The sequence below is a fragment of the Diabrotica virgifera genome, chromosome 4, assembly GCF_917563875.1.
Source record: "Diabrotica virgifera virgifera chromosome 4, PGI_DIABVI_V3a".
Classification (NCBI taxonomy): Eukaryota; Metazoa; Arthropoda; class Insecta; order Coleoptera; family Chrysomelidae; genus Diabrotica; species Diabrotica virgifera.
The window spans coordinates 14,186,807-14,202,541 of NC_065446.1; the positions used below are offsets into that span (position 1 = coordinate 14,186,807).

At 32.1% G+C, this 15,735-nt stretch overlaps 1 protein-coding gene across 1 annotated transcript; it reads left to right on the forward strand.

Moving 5' to 3' along the window:
* Positions 1-2,007: 2,007 nt before the first annotated feature.
* LOC114339707 (uncharacterized) lies at positions 2,008-9,974 on the forward strand. The gene is made up of 2 exons (XM_050649025.1): positions 2,008-2,769; positions 9,422-9,974. Exons 1-2 carry the CDS (start codon positions 2,014-2,016, stop codon positions 9,887-9,889), a joined length of 1,224 nt encoding a protein of 407 aa, XP_050504982.1. The 5' UTR covers positions 2,008-2,013; the 3' UTR covers positions 9,890-9,974.
* Positions 9,975-15,735: the final 5,761 nt, after the last annotated feature.

Here is a 15,735-nt window from a genome sequence, read left to right on the forward strand (position 1 = left end):
ACTTTCCTGTACACTAATGTCAAATATCTTATACTGTGGGAAAATATAAAGTTTGCTAACATAAAACTGTACAGAAAAGTGCATTTTAAATAGTGGTTGTAAAAAAATAACTATTGTTGTAGAGTATAATATTTACTTTTTACAGATTACTAGAGTTTAATAAAGATAAGATACGATATCACAATACTAATGGCTAATTAGATAAGTGTTACTAAAATGCATTTATTATTCTAAATTAATAGTCTAATTATTTACATATTGACTGTAAATTGCGTTTACTCAGTTAAATAATAATAAATAAATTATCTAAAGAGTTTTAAAAATTCGGTAAAATCTATTATGGCTGAGATAACAAATGGAGATAATATGATTATACAAAGAATGTCTAGCTTTAAGAAAGATTTGTAAGATAATAGGTATCTTCCCTTTCTCAGTCTTATACAGGGTGTTTGGTAAATAACGGGCCATAGCTTAACCTTAGATTCCTGAGGTTAAAATAGGTCGATTGATGCTAACTTCCCTTAGTACAAAAGTTTATAATAACCGAAATACAGGGTGTCAAAGTTAAACTTTTGTTTTATTTATTCTTGAATATTATTGTTATAAAATTTTCCTAACAGGCACGGGATAATACAAAATTTGGTATGCGAGGGTTTTTTGGGACAGAACATCTAAATTCGCCACCAAAAATGTTGTATTGCCCAGAGGGCGCCACATACGCCTTTCATCGCTCATTAAATAGATTTTTTTATTGCCCACTGTACATACTTTATGAATTAAAACTATTATTCTCTTAATATTTTTACAAAAAAAGGTATACTACATTCATCTCGTTAAAGTCAATCGTTTTTCAGACAAACTCATTTTATCTGCGAGGCAACATAATTTTTGCGTATTATCTTTGTAGTTACGCCCGAAAAATAACTAAAACCAGAGAAATTTCCAAAAATGTATCGCAAATTTCTTTTAATGGAATTTGCGATGCAATGACATAAATACGAGAACTACAACTTTTTTTCGTCTAATTACAATGATATTATGCACAAAAATATTATGTTGTATCGCAGATACAAAATGCGTTTATCTCGAAAACAGTTACGTTTAACGAGGTAAATGTAGTATATCTTTTTTAAGAAAAAAATATAAGAGAATAAAAATTACAAAAAGTATGTAGAGTGGGGGATAAAAAAACTGAACGTATTAACCTTCGGATGACCAAGCGGGGGAAATTGTGACCCCAGCGTAGGTTTTTCTTTGATAAATTCAAAAGTTTTTTCAATTTTTAACGCATTATTTTTTTATTTGATTTTAATATCATTCTAGATATCCTCATATTTTGAAATAAAAAAAAATTCCCCATATTTTACGAATAAAAAATATATTCACAAGTTGATGTTTAGTAAAATAGCGTCTCTTATGTGTAATTCCAAGTAGTTTTACGCTAATGACGTCGACTTTGCAAAGTAACAAGACACTTACTCAACATACACACTACACATGACACTAATACTCATGTTGTGACTGGCTGAATGACATAAAGTCCATGCCATATAAAAAATTAAAGAAAAAAATTAATTTTTTTGTTAATTGTCATTTTTGACATTTTTGACCTGGGGTCATTTTCCCCCTCTTGGTCATCCGTGTAACAAAAAAAGGTTGGTCATCGGAAGGTTAAATGAGCACTGAAACACGTGTGTGGCGCCCTCTGGGTAATACATCATATTTTGCGGGAATTTAGATTTCTCATCCCAAAAAACCCCCGCTTACCAAATTTCGCGGTTTTATCCCATGCCTGTCAGGAAATATTCAAGAATAAATAAAATAAAAGTTTAATTTTGACACCTTGTACTTCGGTTATTATCAACTTTTGTACTAAAATAAGTTAGCTTAAATCGACCTATTTTAACCTCAGGAATCTAATGTTAAGCTATTGCCCATTCTTTACCAAACACCCTGTATATTTATATACATGGCACAAAATTTTAACTTTAAATTTTGTTTTAGAAATTTAACATGGATATATTACCAGTATTAAAAGAATTATTTTATGCCGAAAATATGAAATTTTTCGACGTAAAAATTGATGAAACATCCAAGAAATCATTTCACATGGGTTCAAATTTGTTGTTTGCTAAAGTCAGTATTATTGATGAACATGAAAATGCACAAGAAATCCCATTAGCAGTAAAAGTTGGAAAAACTAAACAAGATTCCAATATGGCTTCTAAAGGATATCGCGAGTCAGTATTTTTCAGAGAAATTGTACCTATTTTTAACAAATTGCAAGCCGATTTGAAGACCAAAAACATATTTAACAAGATGCCAAAGTGTTATAAAACTTTAATCAAAGATGGATATGAAATAATTATTTTGGAAAATGTTTCTGTATCTGGTTGGGGCGCACTTGATCTATCTGAATTTATAAATGCCGAAGGTCAGGAGGTCATTGCAAAAACCACAGCTCAATATCATGCTCTTTCTTTGGCTCTCAGACATCTAGATAAAGAAACATTTGAAAAACACACTAAAGATTTTGATATGGTCAACAGAGAATTTGTAGCAGGTATGATCGATATATTCCAAGACACATTGTGCAAAATTGAAAATATTCTAGAAGAATCTAACAAGCAAGAAACGTTATTGAAATTTAGGAAATTATTAAAAACCGTTGATGGACAAACTATGCTGAAGATTATTGATGATAAGCCTAAAGAAGTTGTCGTTGTCCACGGGGATCTTCAAAGGTTTAACTTTATGTATAAATTTAAGGTAGGAAATCAATTATTTCTAAAATACACCCAACGGTACAAAATTTTGCCACCAAAAAATTTCATTAAGCTTGACAATTTATAGCTTTACTATTTGTACTCCGATTTTCAAGATTCTTACATCAGTTTGTAGGTACATGTATTGGCATCGTTTGCTATGATTCCGCCAACAAAATATTTTTACTTACATGGCATTATACGGGAGTGAATGGAAACGTTGTATTTTCTCCTACTTTTAAAAAATTCTGTGGTAAAATTGAGTATCTTTTATCCCGAATAAAGTACGTGCCTCCTAGTGGCGGGATACGGGCAACAATACATTGACTTGTAGGGCAGTCCTTACAGTAGGGATCCTGGCCTATACAGAAAAATGCAGGCGGGTGTGGGGTAATACTGCACTTTGGTTGCATTGGTGGTGTATTGGCTAAACGTACAGGGCAGGGTATGGTGCTGATAGAAAAGGCATTCAGGCATCAAATATCCAAACAAAATCTTTTCAGGCCATAATAATGAAAAAACCTTCTCCAATGATATAAAAAAACTTATACTGAAATGATGGCATCTCCTGAGATAAAATGTGCCGGAAGTAAAATGAACCTCCGTTTGGATTTCTGGGTGAGGACTATCTCAGGGGGAACACCATTGCAGGTTAGAAAAATCAGGATAGGGTCGTGGAATCTTGGTAGTCTTACAGGTAAGAGTCTGGAGTTAGTGGATGCGCTCAAACGAAGAAGAGTTCACATTGCTTGTATTCAAGAAACAAGGTGGTAAGGACAAAGGGCGAAAGAACTAGGTGAAGGATACAAATTGTGGTATGTAGAGAGTAGTAACACTAGAAATGGAGTTGGTATAATTGCTGATAGTGAAATGAGAGATAACGTAGTAGAAGTTGTAAGAACGAGTGATAGAATGATGTCAGTGAAATTTGTAATTGATAAAGGGGTATTGAATGTTGTGTGTGTGTATGCTCCCCAAACAGGTCTAGGTGAGAATGAAAGAAGAGCTTTCTATGATCAATTAGGAGACGTACTGAGAGATATTTCAGCAGAGGAGAAAGTTATAATAGGAGGTGATTTTAATGCACATGTGGGCCAAACCAAGACAGGATATGAAACAATACATGGAGGATTAGGCTTTGGAACTAGAAATGAAGCTGAAGATGATATGCTTGAGTTAGCAGCAGCATTGGATATGGCGATTGTTAACACATTCTTTAAAAAGAGATAAACTCAACTTATTACCTACAAAAGTGGACAACATCTATCCCAAATAGACTACTTCATGATAAGGAAAGAAGACATAAGTGAATGCAAGGACTGCAAAGTAATAGTTAGTGAGACAGTAAGCCAACAATATAAGCTGCTTGTTCTGGACATCGAAGTAAAAAGCGAAACTAAACAAAAATATCGGGAGGACCACAAAAAATCAAGTGGTGGCTGCTGAAAAATGAGAAAGAATATCTATTCAAAAGAAGAATAGTAGAAAAAATTTGTTGGAACATGAAAAAAGCCCTACTACAATTTGGAGAAAAATGGCCAGTAGTATTAGAGAGACTGCTATTGAAATACTTGGGAAAACGTCAGGAAAAAAGAGGATAAAGACACTTGGTGGTGGTCAAACGAAATACAAGGAAAAATAAAAGAGAAGCGAAAATTATATAAAAAGTGGTAAAAGACCAGATTCGACACAGATCTTCAAAACTATATATATATGATGGCGAAAAAGAAAGCGAAAGTAACAGTAGCAAAAGCCAAAGCCGAAGCGTATTCAAACCTATACGATCAACTTGTTACCAGGGAAAGCGAAACGGAGATATATAAAATAGCCAAACAGAGAGCAAAGAAAGCAAAAGATTTTAATCAGAGTAGATGTATCCGAGATAAAAATAATAAAATACTAGTTCACGAAAAGAATGTCAAAAAGAGATGGAGAAAGTACTTTGACCGCTTATTAAATGAAGAATTTGACAGAGAGCCTGTAGAGTCAACGGAGACAGTAGCAGCAATGGTCACCAAATTAGCCAACGTGGAAGTGGCTCATGCGCTTCAAAAAATAAAGAAAGGAAAAGCGGTAGGACCAGATAATATTCCTGGGAAGTATGGAGAGCATTGGGAAAGACAGGAACAAGGTGGCTAGCAGGTCTATTTAATACAGTTATGGAAGTTGGACAAATGCCAGACGAATTGAGAAGCAGTATACTGGTACCTGTTTACAAAAGCAAGTTTGCTTTAGTTTTTACTACTGCTACTTTCGCTTCCTTTTTGGCGACCATATAGTTTTGAAGATCTATGTCCGATCTGGTTTCTGGCCAATTTTTATATAATTTTCCTTTCTCTTTTATTTTTCCTTGTGTTTCATTTGACTACCACCAAGTCTCTTTATCCTCAAACTCCTTTCCTGACGTTCTCCGAAGTATTTTAATAGCCGTCTCTTTAATAATATTGGCCATTTTTTTCCAAATTGTGCTAGGGCTTCCTTTTATGTTCCAACATATTTTTTCTACTATTCTTTTCCTGAATAGACCTTCTTTCTTATCTTTTAACATCCACCACTTGATTTTTTGTGGTCCTCTCCGATATTTTTGTTATTTTCGCTTTTTTACTTCGATGTCCAGAACAAGAAGCTTATGTTGCTGGCTTGCTGTCTCACTAATTATTACCTTGCAGTCCTTGCATTCACGTATGTCTTCTTTTCTGATCATGAAGTAGTCTATTTGGGATTGATGTTGTCCACTTTTGAGTTTCTCTCTTTTTAAAGAATGTATTAATAATCGCCATATCCAATGCTGTTGCTAATTCAAGCATGTCATCTTCAGCTTCATTTCTAGTTTCAAAGCCTAATCTCCCATGTATTGTTTCATATTCTGTCTTGGCTTGGCCCACATGTGCATTGAAATCACTTCCTATTATAACTTTCTCCTCTGCTGGAGTATCATTCAGTATGTCTCCTAATTGGTCATAGAAAGCTCTTCTTTCTTGTCAAATTGTGTCAAATCCAGTATATTTCTACAAATGTATAAGTCTGCAAATACTTATTATACTAGTTCTCCTATGTGTGCGTTTTTCTTTCTATAATGTTTCTTAGTAGAAAAATATTATCACTTGGTTGTCCTCATTTTCTCATGGCTGATAGTTTTTTCTCTAGAGATTTTTCAATTTCAGCACTTAATCTATCCCCTTTTATTTTAATATACAGTGATGAGTGCCCTAAGAAGCGGAAAAATGGCTCAAAAGATGGAAAACATTAGGCTGTGAGATAGTACAATGAAGCTCGTTCTTACACGTGGCTAGTTGACTTCAGTCATAGTTACACATATGACGTCCAAAAACATTATATTTTAATTTCACATAATATTAAAATAAACGATTAAATAAATTAAGACAAAAGCTAGGAAGAAAACATGAATTAGTAGCCATTTTAATTTAGAATCAAACTAATAATAAAAATAGCGCAACTAAAATATTGTACTAAGGCCCGGTTTTTCAGTGAGCGGTTAAAATTTTGGTTAGCTAACCTAGTTTAAATTTTAACCAATATTTTAACCCTTATATCGTTTTTCAGTGCTTTATACCAAGATGTGCAATTCTATAGATTTTTGACAGAAAAATAAACAAAATAGAATTTCATAACCTATTTTATAAATAACAAATAACATAACATTACAAAAATGATTAATGCATTCAAGTTCCGATTCTTCATCTGATGATGAAGATATAATCAAGAATATAATAATACATAATACAATATTTCCCGCGATAACACAAAATGTCATAATTTAACTAACCTCTTCTGTCAGCAAATATAGATAAACGTCTGTCGGAAAATTCGGAGTTAAACCACCTATGATAGCGAGTATCGGTTAAAATCTTGGTCAACTTAAACGGGTTTAAGCGATAACCTAGTACTGAAAAACTTATTAACCATAAAAATTTCGGTGACCGAAAAATCTGGGTTAACCCAGCACTGAAAAACCGGCCCTAAACGTCATATCTACTAAATAAACGTCATAGGTATAATTATGACTGAAATCAACTAGCTATTAAAATAACGCCTAAAGCGGGGAAACTATCCTGAAATTCAATCGAACCCGTTTATTGGAATAGCCTTCGTGAAAATCAAAAATATTCCTATAATCTGGAAACTCTAATAACCGATATTGGTATCTAGCCGAACTAAATATGCCGAATATACGTAATACTAGTACATACTTTGTAAATACATAAGTGTATGTATATAGTTTTATAGTTTTATTTATTTTTTATGTCAATGATATAGTAGTGTAACTATTACTTATTTTATTAAATTATCTGTGCTTGCATACACTAATGTAGTATGGAAAGTACGGAATATATAGGGTGAGGCAGATAACTGGCCTATTAGAAATATTTCGAGAACTGAAGGCAACACAATCATGAAAATTGGAGTAAAGGGGTTTTGAAGGATGATCTATTAATTGAAAATATTTTCATCTCTTTGCAACTTCCGGTTATACCGGAAGTTGCTTACAACTTTGTTTTTTTAATGAGACACCCTGTATATTTTTACATTTTTTGATTCTCTTCGATGTCTTCTTTCTTAAAATATGAGGTTTTGTAATATTTTACAGGGTACTTTAAAAGATAATTACGTTTTTTAATAATTTCGTAGCAATATTCACACCCTGTAGAATTGCAATAGTTTGACATCTAAAACTCTACTTACGTTCAAATGGTTTTTAATATACTCTACTATTGTTAAAAATCATTAGTATAGCTAAATTTTTAATTTTTGTATACATGGTTGGTCAAAAATCGGAATGAGTATTTTCTGAGTTTTCTTAAATAGAACATCCTGTATTTTTGTATTGTAATGAAATTTTATTTTATAGAACTTTTTTATTTCTTAAGCATTGCCTATACCTAACTGCTCTAATTTGTGGGTTATTGGTGATTCAAGCTAAACATTAATTGCACCAAAAAATACGTAAAATTTTATTAGGTTGGCCGTGAAAATACTCAATCCCAAATAATTTTTCAGAAATAAATACATATTAATCCAGAGTGGTCCTTAAAATTACCAATAACGGTTTAGCTATCAAAATACCTACGAAGTTAAGATTGTTGGTGCGATTAACAATTAAGCACAAATTAAAGCAGTTAGGTATAGGGAATGCTTAAGAAATAATAAAGTACCATAAAATATAATTTTATTACAATACTAAAATTTCATTTAAGAAAACTCAGAAAATACTCATTCCGAGTTTCGACCAACCCTGTACACTAAAATTAAAAATTTAGCTATACTAATGATTCTTAACAATAGTAGAGTATATTAAAAATCATTTGAACGTAAGTAGAGTTTTAGGTGTCAAACTACTACAATTCTACAGGGTGTTAATTTTGCTACGAAATTAATAAAAAAATGTAATTATCTTTTAAAATACCCTGTATAATATTACAAAACCTCATATTTTAAGAAAGGAGACATCGAAGAGAATCCAAAAATGTAAAAATATACAGGGTGTCCCATTAAAAAAAAACGAAGTTATAAGCAACTTCCGCTATAACCGGAAGTTGCAAAGAGATGAAAATATTTTCATTTAATAGATCATCCTTCAAAACCCCTTTATTCCAATTTTCATGATTCTGTTGCCTTTAGTTCTCGAGATATTTCTAATAGGCCCTTTATTTGCCTCACCCTGTATATATAGGTATATGCAATATTTTCGTATTCATAAACATACAACAGATTTACTTAGTTTTTGTGTAAAAATAATCGGTAATCTTAGACTAATTTTTTTGTTACATAAAATATTAGTCACTTGTGGTTCTAATTTATAATAATAAAAAAATTGAGATTGGATTGGACCTCCAGAAAACTTCTTATAATGTTACAAGCTTCTATTACAAGCTTTTGTTAGGACTTCCTCAATTAACTGTTTCTAAAATTTTAACAGGCAACAAATGAACAATATAAATGTTTACACAAATGAAAAGTACTTTATGATCTGTGAATGTTTTGCGGAAGGTAGAATTGGTGCCCATAACAAAGTAATAAAGTATCTATTACCTGATATACCCTATAAACCAGACATCATTTAAATTTGTAGGAAATTGTACATCAAAACTTTTTGATTTACTTAAAAAAATATTCTATTAAACGGTACTGTTTTACTAAAACCTATTCCTATGAAGAGGTAAATGGACACGTTTCGCCGTAACAAATTTCTATTTCTTAAACCGGAATACTCTTATCACCGGTATTTAATAAGCGGAATCGACTGTATAATGTAAATTTATAGGTTTCTAAGTATAATTTTCTACCGCAACTAGTTTAATCTCTTCTGTTATGTTTTCCATCTTTTGCGTTATTTTATCGATTTTAGCGCACTGATCACTGTATGTATACATAGTATCGTGTACATTTTTGAACAAGTGAAAAAGTTCTTAATATTTAGGACTATCATCATCATCATCATCATCCAACCAATTCACGTCCACTGCTGGACATAGGTCTCCCTCAATTGTTTCCACACTTCACGGTCTATAGGACTATAAATAGGCTTAAATTTTGTTATAATTGATGATTTCGACCGTTACTTGATGGAAGTTCATTTTATCTCACTATTCTTTGTGAGATTAAATTATGTTTATGATGTTTTTTATTATTTTTAGGATAAAAGTTGTGGATCTATAGCAGATGCAATGCTTATTGATTTCCAAGTTGCCGGAATACATTCACCTGCTATAGATTTAACCTATTACTTTTTCACCAGCGTACACCTACCGTCGTACAAAGCATCAGACTTCTTAGAATCTTATCACAAACACCTTACAACATCTTTAAAAGAATTAAGTTGTGACGTAAATAAACTTTTTCCGTACTCAACACTAATAGAACACTGGAACAAGTATGCGTTCTATGGTTTTTGCTTTGCAATCGCATTTATGAAACTGGGCTTTTCTGAAGGCGCCCTTAAACAACCGTCTAATGATACGATAGAGACTGTTGCAGAGCCTGAGGATATCGGAAAGAACATAAGGGATACAATCGCCAACGCAAAAGTTACCAATAATGAATTGTATAATCATACGTTATTAAATTTAACTGAAAAATATCTGGAGAGTACAAATATTCAATAATGTAATTTTTAGCTATGTATTATAAAAAATAGTTCAGTAGATTTTTAATATAATTTACAATGTATAAAGTAAATATTTACACTTGGGACTGTTTTTGTTTTATACATATACTTTTACAATATTATTTTATCTAAAATTATTATGAATGTATACAGGGTGATTGATTAGTGGGGTAAAGCTCAATAGATCCGCTATAGTAATAGATAGCAATAAAAGTTAATAACAAAAATTTTAGCCACTTTTGAGCTGTACATTACACAATTAGTTAGAATATTACAGGGTGTTCGATGGCACAGTGGCAGACCAAATATATGTTTTATTAAATAGAACACCCTATATTTTATTTTAAATTCGAAATTCTGTTAAGTTCTGCATCGCAAGAATATAAAGGTTTGTTATGTTGTAGAGCAGGGGTTCCCAAACTTTTTTGTACCACGCCCCTTTTTGTTGAATTGAAAGCTTCTCGCCCCCCCCCCTTAACAAGAATTTTTCTGTGAAAACAAAACATATTTATTTATACTGTCATGAGATACAACAATATCAGTTTTCATTAAATACAAAAATTATTAATAAAATAAAAGTAGATTAGGTTGGTTAGTGAGATGGATAGGTTTTTATTTTATTTACTAGTAGGTATGCTTATTCGTGGCTGAGTTTTAGTAAGTGCAGAACGCAAGTCACTAGCAACATCAAGTTTAATCCGATACTTTGTTTTACTTGCCACAATTGTTGAAAACGCTTTTTCGCACAAATAGGTGCTTGAAAAGGGCAAATATAAATGAAGAGCTTCCCGTGATGCACCTGGATACACTTTGAAATATTTTAACAAAAATGAAGGTTTGTTCATTATGTCAAAGTTGTATTTGGCAGAGTAATCATGTAAAAAATAATTTGTATTTATTTGCAAAGCATCTTCTTACAGTGATTCAGGCAGGGAGTCTATGTTGACACGGAATGGGTCAATTGACATTATGTAAATACTATCGTCGCAAGTGTTTGGGAATTATTTCTGGAACTCTTCAATTAGGCTCTCCAAATGGTTTGAAATTTGGATTTTTAAACTTGATCCTTCATAAATGTCCTTCAAGCGTGTTTCTTCCGAGATTGACTCTACTTTAGAGAAATTTGAATCATTGCAGGCGTTTGCTGATATTTTACGCCTCCAAAGTTGCAATTTCTGAATATACATCTGGATCGCATCACGATGGGTAACTATATTTGAGTCTCCACCCTGCAGTTTTAGGTTAAGGCTGTTCAACGAGTCATAAGTGTCTGACAAATAAGCTAATATTACTTGGGTACAATGTTTTTAAAGGCCATGATTAGTTCATTTTGGTTTTGATGTTCCGAGAAGGTGATTACTTCATCTCGACGGTCAAATAATCTTGCCAACATGTTTCTTTTTAACAGCTATTGTACTATATGTACATGAAATAGTAGTGTTTTGTGATCACTTTCAAAATCTTCACAAAGCGTTCTAAACAGTCGAGTATTCAACGCACTGTTTTTTTATGTAATTCACTAATTTAATACACAACTTTAAGACACCATTGAGTGTATTTGGAAGGGTTTTTGCTGCCAAGGCTTATCAATGTATAAAACAATGTATCCCAGTCACATCAGCATTTTTTTCTCTTACTAATTGCACAAAGCCTGAGCAAAAACCAAGCATTGAAGCCGCGCCATCTGTACATACACCGATCAGTTTTTGGCAAGAGGGATTATGTTTGTCAAAAACTCTGACACTGCTTTCATAACATCAATAGCATTTGTCGTGGTCTCCAACTCTATAGAAAAGAGTAGCTCGTCCTTCGTGTTCAATATACCAAACATAAACAATTAAATGAGAACATAGTTATGTCTGTACTTTCATCTAGCTGAATAGCAAAAAATGGAGATTGTTTTGCTGCATCAACTACCTGGTTTTATTATGTCTTCGGCCATATCATCAATGCGACGTTTCACAGTGTTGTCAGAAATAGGTATTTGAGATAACTTTTGTTTACTCTGCGTTCCCAGAATAATATCAGCTGCCTTTAACAGACACGGTTTAACAAGCGGTTAATTTAGAATTTTAGAAAGACTACCTAAATTTAATTAAACGTTCAATTTGTGTCGCGTCCCCCTGACATGTCCTTACGCCCCACTGGGGGGCGCGTCCCCCAGTTTGGGAACCGCTGTTGTAGAGGGTAGTTACAAAGGTATAACCAATTTTATATGAAAATCGTAACAAATTCAACTCCCTGTATAAATAAAAATAAGCAAGACAGCAATGACTTATTAATGCCATATTTTTTTAATATTTTCAAAATTTTCATGAATGGTTGATATTTAATGTTCTTTATAACAAATTCAGGGTGAGTCAAAACGCAAGTACATTATTTTCTCAGTAATTTTAAATGGAACACCCTGTATTTTATATCACTGCTGAAGAGTACCATTACCGTACTTTAATTTTTAGATAACATTCCCTATGTCTAAATTTATTAGTTTTCGAGATATTTTCATTTTTCCATGGACAGTAGCGCGGCCACCCAAATCACCAGAATTTAATAAACTGGACTGATTTTTTTGGGGTTACGTTAATGATGAAGTTTATAAAATATCTCCAACAACAAGGGATGCGATGAAAATAGAATATAAAGTGTATTTCGATGTGTTAATTTACAAATGCTTCGTAGAATAAGTAGCTCATTCAATGATCGTTTTTAGGCGTGCATAAATGTGTTAGGAGGTAATTTTTAACACCTTATGTAATTAAATATTTTTAACATATATTTTTTTACTCTCTGCCATATTATGTGTAAGTTTTTAGTTTGTGAAAACTGTCATTATAGATAGCAGTGCGTGAAAGGTTTTGAAGTGTGCGGAAGTAACAATGTATTTTAAATGGGACTTACTTTTTCGCACTGTTTTTAACACACTTTCATATAATCAAATATCCTTAACTTTGGCGTTGTCATGGTGATGACATAATGAGCAATAAATTATGACAAAAGTTTTGACAGTTTTGTTGTTTGAAAGAAGTTAGAATTTTTAAATGGCAAAGTTCTATAAATTGTAGAATAGAAATGAATTCCAGTGACGAAGAGTTGCAGTTTTTTATTTGTTTATGGTAGAGTAGATAAAATATTGTATGAAACTCTGCGTGAAGTACTTTTTGCGAACTTACTCGATGTATAGCTCGGCTGTCGCTCGTGCTCTAAATATCGCGTGCGTTCGCAAGAAGCATACTTCACGAATTGTTTCATAAGTAACTATTATTAAAAGTAGCTTCTGTTTTCAAACATGCTTTTTTTGCAAAATGTATTACTGAAAAAGTAATTTTCGTTCTTTATTTGTTACATTGTTACATTTACATACAAAAGTAGTGTTAATTGTCTTCACAAAATGTTGTATTTTGTGTTTGTGTGTTTTTTTGTAAAATTTATTACTAATTTTCTTTCTTTATTTGTTGTATTTACATAAAAATGAAGTTTTTAATTGTTTCAAAAATGTTGCATGTTGTGGTTGTGTTTTTTTGTAAAATGTATTACTAATAAATTATTTTTATTTCTTTATTTGCTACATTGTTACATTGCTTACTGGATTGATAATAAGTAATCGTCAATTGTCAATTCAGTCATGGCTTACTAAAATTTAGATAAATTTAGACACCTAAAATAATTTGCAAAGAAAAATGAAAATATCTCGAAAACTAATAAATTTGGACATAAGGAATGTTATATAAAAATTAAAGTACGGTAATGTTACTTTTCAATAATGATATAAAATACAGGGTGTTCCGTTTAACATTACTGAGAAAATAATGTACTTGCCCCTGTATTTGATATAAAGAAAATTAGCAATGTCAATAGATTTGAAAATTTTGACAATAAATAAAAAATATGGCATGAATAAACCATTGCTGTTGTGCTTATTTTTATTTATACAGGGAGTTGAACTTGTTACGATTTTCATACTGAATTGGTTATAACTTTGTAGATACCCTGTATAACATTACAATCCTTTATATTTTTGTGATGGAGAAGTTAAAATAATTTCGAATATAAAATAAAATATAGCGTGTTCCATTTAAAAAAACATAAGTTTGGTCTGCCACTGTGTTATCGAACACCCTGTTACATTCTAACTCTCTAGTGTTAGGGAAAAAGGGCATAAGTCGAAATCTGTTGTTTTTCAGGAGGATTTATTAAAGGTTTTATTCTTGTCGTATAAATCTATTTTTAAATTAAACTTGCATTTATACTAATATTATAATACGATATACTAACCAAACCTATAGACAATAGTAAAGTAGGTTATATCTTTTCAAATTGATGATTTTTGATTGACTTAAGTCTTCTGGATCTGACTTTGATTGCGATTGCTGACTTAAGTCTATATGAACTAACATGCTAGCCATTAAGTGTAGTATAGTATAATAACATCTAATAGAAACACAGGTAAATACAGAAACATAAAATAATGGATGAAGTTTTATTCGCTGAAAAAAAAAACAATACAAGTAAAATACATCACTGCAATGTTTATCACGTATGTACCTCTTCTAAGTATGGATTTTCGGCGTCTGGATCTAGGTCTTCTAAATCTGGGTCAACGTCAGCTGTTGAATTTGAATGTACAAGTTGCTCATAAAAGCTTTTGTACACATCTGAAATAAGGGTTAGTAATTCCAAGAGATCATCTTTCTTGGCCTTGGAGATTGCAAGTGGCTCTGTATATTTTTTTGATAAAGAGAGTGCAACCGGACGGCCACGGCGATTTAAATTCAGAATGGAGAAGTCTTCTGTTTCTTGGAGTGATTTTTTATAATACATCAGTCCCTGTTCCTTTGTGTATCTGAGTCATTTGCAGTCGTGCCATAGAAATTTTCGATTTTCACTATCTTGTTTTCTTTTTACAAAGATACTTTTCAACAAGGCTGCAAAGTCATAAAAATCATGTTGTGACATTTCAAGCAATTGGAAAGGTTTCTTTTTATTTGCGCATCGTATTAATGTCGCCCAATCATGTGGATGTGATATTTGCATACCACTTGTTTTTTTTTTGTTTTTCGATTACGGAATAATCCGCATCACATCCCATGTGTGAGTGACCTGACACAAGAAATTTGTGATCGATTTCCTCTAACGAATTTTTCATTTGAAGAACAGTTACGAACATACTTGCTACGTAGAAATTCTTATTTTGTCCACCGCAAATATCCGAGTACAAAATCACTTTTTCACTTCGGGTGGCAAATTCATAAGCTCCTTATAAAGACATGAAGCAATTTCGTTTGCTCCTCTCATTGCCATCGACTCGTGCCATAAATAACATGAAGCAAAACCATTATTTTGCTCCTTAATCATCTTCATAATTCGTTTAAATCTTTCTGACATTTTTACGTTCGCAAAAACACAAGTAAATACAAATTTTTATCACTGAAAAGCAATACGTGTTTGTTATTGTAACGGGTCATACGGAATTAAGTCAGCCTGTCCTTGGCAAGTGTAAATATACGGTTGAAAGGTTGCCGCGGTAAAAAAGACTTTAGTCAACATAAGTCCGCTTGTCCAAACAGAACCGGTTTTACACGACTTGCGTCTATTAGATCAATAGAGATTAAAGCTGTTAGAAATACAATAGACTTATGTCCTTTGGATCACAACTAAATTGATTAAATTCCATGTCGCCAGTGTACTTAAGTCAATTTAGTAAAAATTTGACTTATGCCCTTTTTCCCCAACACTAGAGAACTAATTTTGTAATGTGAATCTCAAAGGTGGCTAAAATTTTTGTTATTAACTTTTATTGCTATCTATTACTATAGCAGATCTATTCAGCTTTACCCCACTAATCAA

What these genes read in the sequence shown, in the direction of transcription:
- LOC114339707 (XM_050649025.1), top strand. Translation starts at nt 2,014, where the DNA reads ATGGATATATTACCAGTATTAAAAGAATTATTTTATGCCGAAAATATG. An exon ending in ACTTTATGTATAAATTTAAG is followed by an intron (nt 2,770 to 9,421) that starts GTAGGAAATCAA and finishes TATTATTTTTAG; the next exon opens with GATAAAAGTTGTGGATCTAT.